The sequence below is a fragment of the Syngnathoides biaculeatus genome, chromosome 2 (genome assembly GCF_019802595.1).
Source record: "Syngnathoides biaculeatus isolate LvHL_M chromosome 2, ASM1980259v1, whole genome shotgun sequence".
Lineage (NCBI taxonomy): Eukaryota > Metazoa > Chordata > Actinopteri > Syngnathiformes > Syngnathidae > Syngnathoides > Syngnathoides biaculeatus.
Genome location: NC_084641.1, coordinates 28,796,335 through 28,813,047, shown reverse-complemented (window position 1 = coordinate 28,813,047; position 16,713 = coordinate 28,796,335). Strand labels below are relative to the sequence as shown.

General features: G+C 48.7%; 1 protein-coding gene across 3 annotated transcripts in view; it reads right to left on the bottom strand.

The window, feature by feature from the left end:
• ift122 (intraflagellar transport 122 homolog (Chlamydomonas)) overlaps positions 1–16,667 on the bottom strand; it is a 39,346-nt gene extending 22,679 nt beyond the window's left edge. For all 3 annotated transcript variants that reach the window (XM_061845525.1, XM_061845508.1, XM_061845518.1), the window contains exons 1-12: positions 16,528–16,667; positions 15,149–15,215; positions 12,600–12,684; positions 12,437–12,515; positions 11,350–11,426; positions 9,831–9,897; positions 9,621–9,767; positions 6,052–6,127; positions 4,707–4,898; positions 4,243–4,381; positions 2,133–2,335; positions 136–273 (exon numbers count right to left, since the gene is read on the bottom strand). In XM_061845525.1, coding sequence (XP_061701509.1) covers positions 136–273; positions 2,133–2,335; positions 4,243–4,381; positions 4,707–4,898; positions 6,052–6,127; positions 9,621–9,767; positions 9,831–9,897; positions 11,350–11,426; positions 12,437–12,515; positions 12,600–12,684; positions 15,149–15,215; positions 16,528–16,571 — 1,314 coding nt within the window. In that variant the 5' untranslated portion in view covers positions 16,572–16,667. The remainder of the gene's footprint in view (positions 1–135; positions 274–2,132; positions 2,336–4,242; positions 4,382–4,706; positions 4,899–6,051; positions 6,128–9,620; positions 9,768–9,830; positions 9,898–11,349; positions 11,427–12,436; positions 12,516–12,599; positions 12,685–15,148; positions 15,216–16,527) is intronic.
• Positions 16,668–16,713: the final 46 nt, after the last annotated feature.

Sequence of the window (16,713 nt, the reverse complement as noted above, 5' to 3'; positions counted from 1 at the left end):
CGAATGATTGCAAAGGTGGTAACCGCAATACATGTTTGATGATGATGTCATAAATGATCTTGGAAAACCATGTCGACTGGTTCTTTTTTTCTTTTTTGTCTTTAAAAAAAAAAAAACGTCTCTGAAAATACTCACAGCGCCGTTTTTCAAGCCCACCAGAAGGCCTTCTCGGCCTGGCGGGCCGCCGATCACTTTGATGTAGCGAATGAGCGACTCCATGAGCCACTCTTTCTCTTTGACGCTGGAGAAGGACAGACACTGAAGCCTCTTCTCCTGTAAAACACATCAGCATGAAGTGCTCCGCTCGCTATCGTGTCGCAGCGCGTAAATCACCTGCCATATTTCCTTTAAGTATCTTTTTTTTTTTTTTTCTTTAATGCGATTCATCAACACCTAACAAATCTCCGCCGACTGCTCTTTTTTTAACACGCGAGTACAAGCAGCATGCTGTAAAGATAAACAAAGATTTGCTTTGACATGAGAGGCCCACGTCCCGTAAGACTACAGCCCCTTTTTTTGACCGTCTGAAAGCCGTCTGGAGGATGAAACGCAAGCGCGCCTGTTTGAGGGAGATCTGAAAGATCGCCGTCGCGCACGGGCAGATTTAAAAGGAAGTAACCTATGCGTTATGGCAGCTCCTCCCTCCTCAACGCCGTCTGTCAAAGACGGAGAGACGAGAAACAGAGGCGCACGCTGGATCTGCTCCACGCGCTCCTTTTCATTCGAGTCATGACTTACTTGATCTAGTTTAGGGGTCTTAAGAGGACCAGAGCGCTACGGCGCCTGCAGAACATTTTACAAACCACGTGGAAACATTTGGGCGACACAATGCCATTTTTTTCTTTTGACTTTCTGAAAGCTGACGCCGAGTCTAAAAACAACAACTTTGTGCCGCTATCCTGTTGCGTTCATCTACAAACAGGGATGAGAATGACCAATTCGGAAAAACACTGAAAATGTCTGCCTTCTGGGGGGGGGGTTTAAAGGGTGGTGCGCCCCCCTTCGGGCACAAATTTTTTTTTTATAAAACGCACTGTTAAATGGTGACCTCTAACAATGTAAATCCAGGGCAATCAAAACATTTTGAAAACTCAAAATATGAGTCCAAACAACCAAAATAATTTTGCCAAACTTCGGAGATAAAAATGTAGACACTGAAATTGATATCAAATAGACTACTGCACTTACAAGTTATACTTCAGAAATAAGTACACAAGTAATTTCTTTATACACCACACACACATATATATATACATATATATTTATTATATGAAAGAGAAAGAAATCATGAAATATAAAAGTGAGCGATAAAATGCGTGATCTACAGGGCCAGTGCTACAGAAAGGCCTAATCGTATTAACAGCTGTCAATTATATAATATTTGAGAAATTTATGTCCAATTTACCTTTGCGTTTCCTGGTTTGGATATGCTCCCGGATATTTTTTTTGCTCCTCGGCTTCCATAATTGATCATATCGGAACACTGTGCTGGGAACGTCCACATTTTGTACGTGTTCGGTTACACACGTTGATACAGTTTTCGTTCCTATCTGCACGGTTACACTTTTTTCAAGCCACGCCGATCTGAAAGTTTATTTTACCCCGCGGTTTTTAATCAAGTTCCCCGGCACAATCTTCATCTTTTCGCTCCGAGACTTTCGCCGTACTGGCAAACGTGCGGACGGCTCGATAACATGTGCGTATGCAAGTTACAACTATGTAGTAACTATGTAATAAACAGAATGCTTCTCTATGAAACGTTAACATTAGAGTGAAAATAGCAATGAAATAATGCCAAAATGCTGCCGGAAATTGGAATGTCGTCGTTATTATAAACACCAAATTTAATGCAAACAGATAGCAATGCTGTTTTCCGCTATCACAACTATGACTAATTTCACGATGCGCGTTGTCGAAAGATGCTGGCGGCCGGTCTCGATCGCAGCCTCGCCCTGCGTCAAGCCGTAACCCCCTGCCCCACACACACCCACACACACACACACACACCCACACACACACACACACAAATTTTCTCAACGGATTTACACGTTTCACAAGAATGATATTTACAACTGAAAAAAAACTCCGCGGAAAATCCTCGTCCCCGTACAAAGGAAGTTCCCCCTCCTAACCTGGCACAGGACAATGTGATCGGAGCAGACCACCAGCAAGTTGCACTCGAACTTCTTGCAGATTTTCTCTTTGACGCGGTAGCGCATGTCCGAGGAGTCGTCGGAGAAAAGCTCGTAGACGATTATCTTCTCGGGCAGCTGGATGGCGAGGCGGTTTTTGTAGATGGCGATTTTCTTCACCAGTTCACCACACTTTATCCTCACTGAAGAAGAGGAAAAACAAAACAAAAATAGCATTTGGAGGTCAGGGTTCACCATTAGTGTCCTGCAATAAGTTACCTCGCTGCTTCTTTTCCGCGTGAAATGATTAAATGGCTCCCTACGTTTTCTTTTTCAAAGAAATATATGGCATTTGGAGCTTTATAATACAGAGTGATTGAAAAGAAGCTTCCTTCTCCCACTCATAAGGACGACAACGAACCGGGAGTAAGCGGCCGTGGACCCATTCGCCAAAGTCAATCGCGAATATGAGGAGGGGGGGAGGGGGGGGCCCCCATCCTGCATGAAAATCAAATCTTCAATCCCGGGCAGATTTCATCTTGCGCATTCTGCGCATTGTGAAGAATGAATGGAATCACAATCCAGTCTGAAGGCCGACAATGTTGCTTAAATTGACGTAAAGGACAAGCCCAAAAAAAAAAAAAAAAAAATGCGGGGAAAAAAAAAAAAAAAAAAAACAACAACACATAAATCATGAATGAGTATTTTAAAATAGAGAGGCTCTTCTCCCTCAGCATTGAAACCACATCAAAAAGTAACATCTTGTGTTATGTTTTACAGGTACATTTAACAAAATAACATTTGTAAAACTGTGGATTTCTGTAGTCCAATTTAAAAAGTCATAAGATTCACTACACGGTGTAAACTATTTTATAGTTTTATTTGAACGTTACATAAGAAAGGCTCAAAACAATTTCGAATTTGGCTTCTGAAAATTATTTTCTTCTCCTGAATGAATCTGTATAGTTTCACTTTTGGAATTGCAATGCTAGAATACAATGAGGCGGCACGGTGGATCAGATGGAAAGCGCGGGCCTCACAGTTCTGAGGACCTGGGTTCAATCCCGGCCCTTCCTGTGTGGACTTTGCGTGTTCTCCCCATTCCTGCGTGGGTTTTCCCCGGTTTCCTCCCACATCCCAAAAACACGCGACATTAATTGCACACCCTAATTGTGAGTGCGGCTGTTTGTCTCTATGTGCCCTGCGATTGGCTGCCGACCGGTCCAGGGTGTACCCCGCCTCCTGCCCATTAACAGCTGGGATAGGCTCAAGCACTCCCCACAATGAACTCTCAGACAGTACAGTGTTGCCTCGATTCTCGATCACAATCCGTTCCAGAAAACGGTTCGGGAAACGATTCGTTCGGAAACCAAATCGATGTTTCCCATTACAATGAATGGAAGAAGAAATAATGCGTTCCAAGCCTAAAAAAAAATGGGCTTTTTATAGCATTTTTTAGCTATTCCTGATGTTAAACTGCATAGTAGAAATGCATGTATAATTTAAATAAGAAAATAATTTAAGAAAATGTATTTATTTATTGCTTCAAATGTATGCTTTAGTAGTAGAGTACACTAGGCTGGGAGTGCATTGCTGTATCTGTAGTGACTCGGCCCCCAGCCTTGTAAACTTTTTTTTATTAACAAAAGTGCAGAATAACTTTAAACAAGAAACTTGCCTTCTTTGGAGCCATGATTGCGGGTTAATACGGTGGTCAAGGATAAGAAGAAAAACAACAGTCGCTACCGGGACACGTCTGTCGTTATACAGAATAACAAAGGTCCGCTGGTTGTGCCGCGCGCGTTTTGTCATTTCCGAGTATTTTTTCAGGGGGGCGTTCAAATTGACAAAAACAAAAGGCGTTGTGGGTGGGTCAACTGATGCGCCGCACGCGATGTTATTTCCAGGTTTTTTCGGGGGGATTCACAACAAAAACACGTTGTGGGCCAGGTGGTCTGACCGCACGCAATACAGAACCGATTTTCGTTCGAAAACAAACCAAAAATTTTTCGAAATTTTCGTTGGAGAACGGGGACGTTCGAGAACCGAGGATTTACTGCATTTGAATTTCTCGAGACCCACCTCCGTGCTTTATCATCTTTCTCATTACCTTTCCCTTCAGTGATGAGATGCTGGACAATGACGTCGGTCATGTTGTCCCGATAAGCGTAGCGATCCTTGTACAGGCCGTGAACGGTACTGAAGTTGAGCTGGTAGCAGGCGATAGTCCCGTCTTGGCAGCCCATCACCTATACAAGAAACAACAATGTAGCGGCGCATCTAATTAACACCTCTAAGAAAAGCTTGCGAGAGTGGGAAAATGTTCCTGTTGTCGGAACATCCACACAGAAGCGCTGCAACTTTCAACACCCAATTCTCCCCTCCTCAACTGCGCATCGCTTACAGCTAAATATACCGGGGAAAGGTGTTAGTGTAAAATAAAACCGCTGTCTTAGCGTGGATCCGTGTGACTTTCACGCATATTCGCCACCTGTCTCTTACTCCTAAACACTCAATTTGCAGTTACAAATTCACCTGCAGGGGGGAAAAAAAAAAAAAGAAAAAGAATCTCACCATAAAATTGGAGTCAGGCTTGACCCGGCACGTGCACACCCTGGAGCTCTGCTCGCCGATGACGCCCAGCCGCACGCCGTCTTTGGTGTAGAGGGAGGCCTGCTTGTCGGAGCCGCCCATGACAATGTACTCGCCTTTGGAGAAGTAACTGACGCAGCACGGGTCGTACGAAAGAGGCCTGTCCTTTCCGATCTGGTGGAGAGAAAAAGGAAAACGGCGGAGCAGGTTTCAAAAGGCCTCATTTTGAATCATTTCTCACGCCCACCGGCCAACGTTTCCCCGCTGTCTGGGGCGTTCAAACTCGTCACCACAGCCCCAAAAAGTGGGTTTCAAAATTTAAAAAAAAAAAAAAAATATGCGGGAGAGATAGACAGACAGAGGGCACCCGGTAAAGCGTTGGCCTCACAGTTCTGAGAACCCGGGTTCAATCCCGGCCCCTCCTGTGTGGAGTTTTGCATCTTCTCCCCGTGCCTGCGTGGCTTTTCTCCGGGCGGGCACTCCAATTTCCTCCCACATCCCCAAAAACATGCAACATTAATTGGACGCTCTAAATTGCCCCTCTGTGTGATTGCGAGTGCGGCTGTTTGTCTCCGCGTGGCCTGCGATTGGCTGGCGATCAGACCATCCTCGTGAGGATGAGCGGCAAAGAAAATGGATGAGAGAGGGAGAGAGACAAAAATAAAAAGTCGGCCTTTGTTTGAAGTCGCGTCTGTCTCTGTGTTCAAAGACCATGTGTGCAACTCTGTATTAATTACACACCTCTACACATCTGTTTCTCCTCGCTGTGTTTATTAAAAAATAATAAAATAAAAATACAGCCTGACAACCCCACAGCTGATTCTTATTCATTGCACACAATTCCGGGCTTTGTAATCAAAAGTGAATGTTCGGTGGGAAAAAAAAAAAAAAAAAAAAGAAATAAAATCCGCATGCCAACGACGGTATACGAGCCCGTGGCGTAAAGGCAGAGTAATGAATACTGCATAGTTGTACACAATTACTGCGCTGCCCACGGGGGAGTTTAGGAGGAAGGGGAGACAGCAAGGGGCCATTAAATCATGGCAAGGCCCGGGTCAGACGGACCCCCACTGTTTCATTTGAATAGGAAACCGCCGAACTTTGCATTATTTCAGACTTTTGCACACATCGCTGCTTATCTAAAATGCCATCAACCGCTGTGTTTTTTTTTGTTTTTTTTTTTTAAATTTGCCAGATAAATGTCACCCCTTTGGTGCCGGTTCTGTTCGACCACGTTCTTGGCGTCCGCGCGGCCGCAACTTTGCGTCGTGATAAATGCTGCATTAGTTTTGTAGATTAGGACGAGGAAAATATTTGGCACGGTTACCTGCTTTCCGCTGAGTTGATAGAAGGAAAGCTTCTGGCCCCAGTCGGCCACGGCCAGAACGTCGTTTTGCTCATCCCTCGAAAAACACGGCAGAGAAAACACGTTAGCGGTGGAAATACTGTACTCAAAGGAAAATTCCGGTGGTTTGGAGTAACATGTATCCAATAGGTCATGTAATATGTTGCCAATTTTGACAATGTAATGCTAAATCCTCTCTCATTTAACAGTGTTTTGAGAAGATTTTTGTCGACAATTACGAATGTTCAGGGGCGCTGCCATTTTCGTGTGTCACATGACCTACGTGCGGGGATGTGACGTGTACCGTGCCGTTCCAAACGCCGGATTACATGGTACACCGTTATGCCCAGCGCCGATTTCTCGGATTTATCCTCATCTGATGAAGAAAGAGCAGTATCGGTTGATCGGGGAAAACGGAGGAATACTTCCATACGGATTCGAACCTGTGGCTGTAATTAATGTTTAATATTTGGATGGTTCTTCGGGCGGAATGACGAGCGAGCCGAGCTTTCAGGCGGCGGAGGCCTTTAGCCGAGCTTCGGTGGCGGCGGAGCCCTTTAGCCTAGCTTCGGCGTCCGCGGCTAACGGCCTCCGCCGTTGCCCGCTTTGTTTGTCCTGGACGCCGAAGCTAGGCTGAAGGCCTCCGCCACCACCGAAGCTCGGCTAAAGGCCTCCCCGGACGTTGAAGCTCGGCTGGCGGCGTGCCGCGGAAGCTCGTGGCCCGGCTTCGGTGGAGGCCTTTAGCCTAGCTTCGGTGTCCGGGGGTAACGACCTCCGCCGCCTGGAAGCTCGCTCACGGCTGCTGCCGGAGCCTGTCGCCCGCCTTCGGTGGCGGCGGAGGCCTTTAGCCTAGCTTCGGTGTCCGGGGGAACGACCTCCGCCGCCTGGAGGCTCGCTCACGGCTGCTGCCGGAGCCTGTCGCCCGCCTTCGGTGGCGGCGGAGGCCTTTAGCCTAGCTTCGTTGTCGGGGGTAACGACCTCCGCCGCCTGGAGGCTCGCTCACGGCTGCTGCCGGAGCCTGTCGCCCACCTTCGGTGGCGGAGGCGCCTTTACTAGGTTCGGCGGGGGTAACGACCTCCGCCGCCTGGAGGCTCGCTCACGGCTGCTGCCGGAGCCTGTCGCCCGCCTTCGGTGGCGGCGGAGCCCTTTAGCCTAGCTTCGGCGTCCGCGGCTAACGGCCTCCGCCGTTGCCCGCTTTGTTTGTCCTGGACGCCGAAGCTAGGCTGAAGGCCTCCGCCACCACCGAAGCTCGGCTAAAGGCCTCCCCGGACGTTGAAGCTCGGCTGGCGGCGTGCCGCGGAAGCTCGTGGCCGGCTTCGGTGGAGGCCTTTAGCCTAGCTTCGGTGTCCGGGGGTAACGACCTCCGCCGCCTGGAAGCTCGCTCACGGCTGCTGCCGGAGCCTGTCGCCCGCCTTCGGTGGCGGCGGAGGCCTTTAGCCTAGCTTCGGTGTCCGGGGGTAACGACCTCCCGCCTGGAGGCTCGCTCACGGCTGCTGCCGGAGCCTGTCGCCCGCCGCCGGTGGGGGAGGAGGCCTTTAGCCTAGCTTCGTGTCCGGGGGTAACGACCTCCGCCGCCTGGAGGCTCGCTCACGGCTGCTGCCGGAGCCTGTCGCCCACCTTCGGTGGCGGCGGAGGCCTTTAGCCTAGCTTCGGTGTCCGGGGGTAACGACCTCCGCCGCCTGGAGGCTCGCTCACGGCTGCTGCCGGAGCCTGTCGCCCGCCTTCGGTGGCGGCGGAGCCCTTTAGCCTAGCTTCGGCGTCCGCGGCTAACGGCCTCCGCCGTTGCCCGCTTTGTTTGTCCTGGACGCCGAAGCTAGGCTGAAGGCCTCCGCCACCACCGAAGCTCGGCTAAAGGCCTCCCCGGACGTTGAAGCTCGGCTGGCGGCGTGCCGCGGAAGCTGTGGCCCGGCTTGGTGCAAGCTTCGGTTGTCGGGGGTAACGACCTCCGCCGCCTGGAAGCTCGCTCACGGCTGCTGCCGGAGCCTGTCGCCCGCCTTCGGTGGCGGCGGAGGCCTTTAGCCTAGCTTCGGTGTCCGGGGGTAACGACCTCCGCCGCTGGAGGCTCGCTCACGGCTGCTGCCGGAGCTGTCGCCCACCTTCGGTGGCGGCGGAGGCCTTAGCCTAGCTTCGGTGTCCGGGGGTAACGACCTCCGCCGCCTGGAGGCTCGCTCACGGCTGCTGCCGGAGCCTGTCGCCCGCCTTCGGTGGCGGCGGAGCCCTTTAGCCTAGCTTCGGCGTCCGCGGCTAACGGCCTCCGCCGTTGCCCGCTTTGTTTGTCCTGGACGCCGAAGCTAGGCTGAAGGCCTCCGCCACCACCGAAGCTCGGCTAAAGGCCTCCCCGGACGTTGAAGCTCGGCTGGCGGCGTGCCGCGGAAGCCCGTGGCCCGGCTTCGGTGGAGGCCTTTAGCCTAGCTTCGGTGTCCGGGGGTAACGACCTCCGCCGCCTGGAAGCTCGCTCACGGCTGCTGCCGGAGCCTGTCGCCCGCCTTCGGTGGCGGCGGAGGCCTTTAGCCTAGCTTCGGTGTCCGGGGGTAACGACCTCCGCCGCCTGGAGGCTCGCTCACGGCTGCTGCCGGAGCCTGTCGCCCGCCTTCGGTGGCGGCGGAGGCCTTTAGCCTAGCTTCGGTGTCCGGGGGTAACGACCTCCGCCGCCTGGAGGCTCGCTCACGGCTGCTGCCGGAGCTTGTCGCCCGCCTTCGGTGGTGGCGGAAGCCTTTAGCCTAGCTTGGGCGTCCCGGGCTAATGAAGCGGGCAGAGGCTGTCAAGCACGGACGCCCAAGCTAGGCTAAAGGGCCCCGCCACCACCGAAGCTCAGGTAAAGAAGAACCATCCGAATATTCAACATTAATTACAGCCACAGGTTCGAATCCGTATGGAAGTATTCCTCCGTCTTCCCCGATCAACCGACACTGCTATTTCTTCATCATATGAGGATAAATCCGAGAAATCAGCGCTGGGCATAAATGGCGTCCCATGTAATCCAGCGTTTGGAACGGCATGATACACGTCACATACGCCCACGTAGATCACGTGACTTGCGAAAATGTCAGCACCCCTTAAAATTCGTAGTTGTCGATAAAAAAAATCTTCTCAAAACAGGATGAAATGAGAGAGGATTTAACATCACGTTGTCAAAATAGGGTACATATTGCATGACCAATTGGATGCGCTATTCATGCAAAGCAGCGGATTTCCCCTTTACCTACGCTGTAAGTGTTTGGTTACATTGTTTGTTATGCTCGTCAATGAATATATTGATGCACGTCACCTTCAAAACACCACCGTCCTCATTTTAAGGAGAGTGTCCGATTCTATTATGTTTACGCTAAGAACGAGTAACTGTCACAAATGACTGGAACATTCATTCACGGTATCTAATCCCTCTCAAAATGTCTCAGTCGACCTCTGAGCTGGCTCAAGGTCCAGAGAACCATGTCCTCCGTTCCGTGTTTGCCTGCTGCCACCTACTGGCCAGACATCGAATTCAACTTGAATTTGAGGTCACTTGGTCTGCCCGTGAGCGTGCGTCTCTATTTTTAGCCGATACTTACTTGGAGGGGTTCCAAGCGATGGACCAGATTGGACTGGAAGAGCTTCCCGAACGGTCAATCTTGACCTTCTCCTCGCCGTTCTTGTTCCGAATGCTCACGACGCCGTTCATCATCCCGAGAGCGAGATACTGCCCGTCGTTTGTCCACCTGTTTTGACACGAAACGGTGAAAACCGCGTCGGGTCGACGACGGGATGCACGGTCGACTTACCCGCAACATGTTATTTTACTGCTCACTTTGTGTTTGTTCACCGACTTTTGCTCCGGCGACCAAAGGCCTGCAACAGTGCGGAAGTATTACGTTCTCAAAACAAAATGGCAGCTTTATATTATGCGATCAAGGAGCCCAGGATGGATGTAAACAACGTTCCCTCTAATTTTGGACACGTCTGAGCAAACACACTAAGCCCGTGAGCGCCCCCTATGGCCACTGTGAGCAACACAAGACGTACGCACCGCGGTCAGATTAGTGTCATCCATTGAAGTTACACAGCTCATTAAAAGGTTCAGATTTCATTCCCATCAGAACATGTTTAAGAACAATTTTGTGGGGTTTTTTTGCAAACTTACACTGAAAATGTTGACAAAAAAAACCCATTACAATACAAATACATACGAAGCCAACTATGAACTATAAAATTCTTTGTTTCATTTATTTTTTTTTTAAACGCACAATGATATCCCTGTCTGTTTTTCTTGTTTTAAAATGTAATTATTGCTTGCAGAATAGCTTTCGCAATGCGTATTGAAATCTGAATGATGCTCCCAAACAGTTTTAGGGTTAATGCTATGTTGCTTCCTATATTTAAAAATACTGAATTAGCTTTATGTATCGTCTGTGCTTTCATCCTTGATCAGGCTGTGCCAAGGTGGAATTTTAACATTATACACCACTGGTGTCAAACTCGAGGCCAGGGGGCCAGATCTGGCCCGCCAGATGATTTTGTGTGGCCCGCAAAGTGAAATCTAGAGTGTCAATTTCCATGATTCTTGTGAAAATCTGCAACAAAATTTCAAATGGTCATATATCATTAATGATAAAGTTGAAATATTGCAAGCATTTTTTTGTCACCAAACGTGAATGGTTGAAAAACACACGATTCTTGATTTTTGATTCCAAAACTAGTTCAGAAATGGATGAGATGATCAAATAGTTTTGTTCCACAGTCATAATGCCCCTCCGAGGGAAACCGGAACAACAATGTGGCCCGCGAGGAAAATGTTTGACACCCCTGGTATAGAATATACAGCGGTGCCTCGGTTCTCGAACACGATCCGTTCCAGAAGGTTGTTTGAAAACCGAAACGTTCCACACCTGTTTGACACACCTGTTGTATGTATACCATCTCATCCTGTATTTTCTACTTTGGCTTCAGACCAGACCTTTTTTTACTCCTAAACAACAACTAAAAAAAAAAAAAAAAAGAAACTCTCATCCAGTTTAAACACTTTTTCTTCTATTATTCACGTACCCCGGTGTTTGTAATTATGAGTGTACCCCTTTAAAACGGGGGGCGGGGGGGGGGGGGTGTCAGGTAAACGAGGAAGTAGTCTGTGTGGCACGGTGTGGGAGCCAGAGTGCTGCCGTGTTAATTTAAAAAAAAAAAAAAAAAAAAAAAAAAACCAGTTCACTGCGCTGGATCGGTTTTCCTCTGCGCTGAGAGTGCGCGACCAGTGCGCATTTGCGCAGCTTAGAGGGAACATTGGTTGGAAACGCAAAATGCACTGACCAAAGTCACCGGAGGAGCAGGATGCCAGCTGGTGAGTGACTGGGTTGTAGGCAACACACTGGATAGAGTCATAGTGTCTACGGATGTACGCGAAAAAAGACACAATGAATAGACACAGCAGGCCAGTACCGTAATTTCTCGAAAATAATGTGCAATTTTTTCCAAAAGTCAAGAGCGCGCATTATATTTAGGTATGGATGCAAAATTTAAAAATACAATCACATTGTACAGTCATATACAGGTACATAGAGTGTGGGGGAAAAAAAGGTATACATATACATTTCGATATGATATTTGATGTCTCATGTTACACATTTATATAAGTTACGGTACTGTCGCTACCAACCTGAACTCTGACCTCCTGGGGGGGGGGGGGGTTGCATTTTACGATCATCGGCGTAACATATTTGTGCCCACTGCACCAAAACATCAGAAACGACCGCCCGTGAGTTTGTTTTAACTTAAACGAAAAAATGTCGACTACAAACCGGAAGCAGAACGACGTGCGCTAACTGCTAACTAACAAAACCACGTAGTACGATCGTAATGGGCACGTTTGAAAAACAAAACGGGAGAGCGCACATGATTGAAATGCTAGCTTTTTTTTTTTTTTCTCCCCAAAGTGTCCATTACACCCATTTCTACGTCGTTTGAGCTCTCGTTTTGATCGCGACCTGACGCTACGAAGAGCTGCGACACATTATCGCCGAACTGGGGCGAGAGGCTGCGCTCGTAGCGCGGTGGACCTTCCCCTCAAAGTGAGGAATAAAGGGAACCAAGACCGTTAAGATTCATAAAATATTTCCTCACAAACGCCACAGAGGATGACATTCCTCATATTTTGAGCATCCGGACAGCAGCTAATTAGTGGTGCGCGTTGTACATTGGTAGAAGGATTTTCCTGACTTTTTAAGATCGACCATTGGGGGTGCGCGTTATCCTTCAGGACGCATTATACTCGAGAAATTACGGTATCCTAAATGGCTGTAAAGTCACATTTTAAAGCCTTAAACACAAATATTTGAACTGTGAACAGTCATCATATCTTATTTTACACGAAAGAAAACTGTGAAGGCGTCACACTCACGTGTACTTTAAAATACCCTCGAGTTTAGACGTCCAGATGATTATGCTCTTGTCCGCTGAGCCAGAGGCAAACCTTTTACCTGGAGAAAAAGAAAAAAATAAGTATTTAGCGAGACAACAGTGGAGAAAAGCGCCATTCAGGAAAGGAAAATTGAGTTCATTACCGTCCTTGGCATAAGCTACGCAGTAGACTACATCTTTGTGTCCTTTTAAGGGTTGAATAATTGTTCCATCTGAGGTGTCATAGACCTACAACAAACACACAATTTGGCAATAAGACCAAGTATTGTCGAGAAGTCAATCTTAAGGAAATACGCTGGATTGTGACGTTTGTGTTGCAGCCAAGTACGACGGTCGTTAGTCCGTATCAAGGTCCAGAAAGTGAGCCACACCGGCCGGGGCGCGCCACCGGTTTTTGAGCACAGTTGAAGTCTTGATGCGTATTGTGGGGGCGACGTCACACAACGGACATTTATCGACGATGTTGTTGTTGTTGACTCGATGCCGATAGTTGTTGAGCTTGCGAACGGAGTTGCGATAGAGTCGATCTCACGGGCCGCGGGAGTTGTCTTTCGGATTCGGCTACCGGAGGCAGGTAGTCTTGGCGATCCCGTCGGCTACGGCGGTTCGAAGGATCGCCGAGAGGCCGCGCCCGCAGTCCTCTGCGTCGACGGACGGCCGATGAACGTACCGCTCGATCGATGGCTCGGTAGCTCGGACGGTTTTGCGCAACGCTCTGGGGCACGCTTCTTGCCTTGTCATCTCGTGATTAGGAGATCCGACGAGGTAGCACTCAAGTGTGTATTGTTTGGTGAGCATCACATTGTGCTCGCGTACCGGAAGGAGTTCCGACTCGGCGTGGAGGTGATGGACGGAAGCCCGTGGCGGTTCGAAGGGCAGTGTTTTGAGCTGCCCGGAGGGAGTCCCAGTGAGTTGGCTTCGGGTTAAGAGTCCACACGGGCGCCGCGTAGTTCAGGATCGATCTTCCGATGGCCTTATACGTCGCGAGGATAAGTCTCCTTGGTCTGGCCCCACGTGGTGCCGGCTAGGCACTTCAGAACGTTGTTTCTTTTATTGAGTTTTGTAGCGCACGATTCATGGAACGTCAGCGAGGGATCGAAGGCGACGCCAAGGATTCTCGGAGGAATCCGATCGCCTCCGATTTCGCTGTTCCGTCTCGTCGACGGTTCGGCGTTCCAGGTGGCGAACGGCGTGGCCGGTGATTTTTCCGCCGAAAGTTGGAGACTTCGGGTGGCAAAGAAGTCGTGGACCGTGCGTAGCTATCGGTTCAATGCCGTGCACGGTGGTGGGATGGAGGGACCACCGGCTAGGATGGTAACGTCGTTGATTTTGATAGAACTATTCGAAGAGAGGACTCAAAAGTGGGTCACGTGGGAATACATCATGTCTACTGTAGACAACACAGGTGCATACAGTATAAAACAAAAGTATATAAAAAAAAAAAAGATACAACATACAAAACTGTCTGAAGTGTCCAAATTCAAAATTGATACAAAACTATCGCTTTCAATTTTGAGATAACTTAATAGCAACTTTTGGGGCTGACTCGAACTTTTGTTACGTGGTTCAGTGAGTTGTCCAGTTGAGACACAAAGTAAAACATCATTTGGTCGAAAGTGTGCCACATGTTGTCACACTAGTGCAGGGGCGATCAATGCGTCGATCGATCGACAAGACTGCCCGATCGCGGGACGGCGTGCCAAAAAAAAAAAAAAAAAAAAAAAAAACTGAGCCAATGTTCCCTCTACACCCCCCCCGCCCCGCTCTTAAAGACGTACACTCGTAATTACAAACGTTACAGTACTTACGCAGCCCATCAATGTGTTTTATGATAACAGCGTCCACCACCGCCGCTTTAGTTAGCAACGCAGTCTGGGCAACGTAGAGCAAAGACGAGCGAGACACGCTGTTTATGTTTACTTTCGATATTAATGGTGAAAGTTAAAAAAAAAATGCTATTGTTTTAAGATGCAATGACGGTCGGAGTATGTGAATAATCGAAGAAAAACTGGTGAAACTGGACCAGATTTTCTCTTTTTCAGAGTGGGAAAGGTCTGGTCTGAAGCCAAAGTAGAAAGTGCAGGATGAGATGGTGTGTAATGTTAAAATTCCACCTTGGCACATCCTGATCCGGGATGAAAGCACTGACAATACAGTGCACAAAAAGCTAATTATGTATTTTAAATATAAGAGGCAACATAACATTAACCTTAAAACGGGTTGGGAACATCATCATCATGCCCACCCCCGTCGCTTGAAAAGTAGATCTTGGGGTAAAAAATGTGTGGGCACCCCGGCACTAGTGGATACAAACAAGTGACTGGCACTGTCCCAACTTGACACTCGAAGAAGCAACCATAAACAAGCGGCATATAATAATAATGTCATATAGGTCCTCAAAAGTCTGAACTTAAATAACCTCAGCATGAAAAAAAAAAAAAAAATACTACTTAATATGATAACAGGACTGTTGGACAAAGGCTCGAGGACTTGTTTTCTTGTACGACCAAAACAAACCCGTTTTTTTAAATTTGTTTCCACAAGAGGTAAAGCTTAATTCAAATGGAGGCGTATTCTATTTTTTTTTTTTTAACGGGGCCACATTGAAGTGGACGCAAAATCCACGTTTGTTATCGTTTCATGATTTTCCACACACGGTGTCCCTGGAGCAGGGGGGAAAGTCGAGTCTTACCAGGACGTGAAGGCCCGCTGCCACTACGAGTTGGGTGCCATCTGGTTTGAAGGCAAGGTCATAAACACTGCAAGAAAAATAAGTCGGATTCAAACTCAAGTTCGAAAATACTTCACGTTGTGTCACGGTTAATTGAACTCAAATCATCAATTTATGAATTACTCAGCCTTTCAATCAGAATTCTGTGAGTTGAACTTACTCGGGTTGGTGCGGGACCAGAACAAAATTGTTTATTTTTTTGAGTAAACAGTAACAAATCCATCAACTTCCTCCACCGCTTATCCCCAGTAGGGTTGCTCGCAAGCTGGAACCTATTCCTGCCCCTTTTCGGAGCGAGTGTACCTAAAACCGTATCTACACCTTTGAACAATTTCAACTCGGAGAATCAACCCGAGAAGCATGTTTTGGTAATCTGGGAAGAACTGGGGGAGGGTGACACGGCGGATCAGCCGGTAAAGCGTTGGCCTCACAGTTCTGAGGTCCCGGCTTCAGTCCCGGACCCGCCTGTATGGAGTTTGCATCTTCTCCCCGTGCCTGCGTGGGGTTTCTCCGGGTGGGCACTCCGGTTTCCTCCCACATCCCCAAAACAAGACTCTAAATTGCCCCACGGTGTGACTGTGAGTGCGGCTGTTTGTCTCGATGTGCCCTGCGATTGGCACCCGCCTCCTGCCTGTGCTGGGATAGGCTCCAGCACTCCTCACGACCCTTGTGAGGATAAGCAGCAAAGAAAACGGATGGATGGACCCCAAATTGCCCATAGGTGTGACTGTGAGCGCGACTATTTGTCTCGTTGTGCCCTGCGATTGGCTGGCAACCAGTTCAGGGTGTACCCCGCCTCCTGCCCGTTGACAGCTGGGATAGGCTCCAGCACTCGCCGTGACCCTCGTGAGGATGAGCGGTGAAGAAAACGGATGGGAGGAACTGTAGAAAAGCCGGGCAAGCACCGGGAATACAACAAGAGTAAGTTTAAGCTTTTGCTGTCCTGAATTATAACTTGTTTTGAAATATTTCCCCTGCATTTGATGCATGGATTTTTAGCAAGAGTCAATAAAAACATTTTGGGCAACTTTTCGCAGGCGATGACATGGAAGGGCCAAATGCGGCCCGCGGAACTCGAACTTGACACGCTGCAAAGATTCCGTAGGGACATGCTAGCTGCTCAATGTAGCATAGATTGGACGTCTTTTTGCGTCACGAACAGAACACACGGCATCAAGTGATATTTCGAGCTGGGCGACAAGATAATAATTGCGATCCGGCGACGGCGTTTGGTGTTATTTGAAAGAACGAGAAAAAGCAAAGCCAAGTAACTCGCTGGTTGACATAGCAACCGGTGCCGCTCGGCGCACGGCGACTGAAGCGCAGAGACGGCCGCTCACCAGTGTTGACGTGTCGTTTCTTTCCATAGCAGAACGGCTCTCATTTCTCGACAGGGTCCGACCCGAAAGTGCGTCGACGGCTCGTTTTCGCCTGCTCACTTTGTCATGTTGCCTCCGCTTGTTGACTCGCCGTCCCCGCGCAGGCTCACTTCACACTTCCTGCTTTACTTTTTTTTTTTTTTTTTG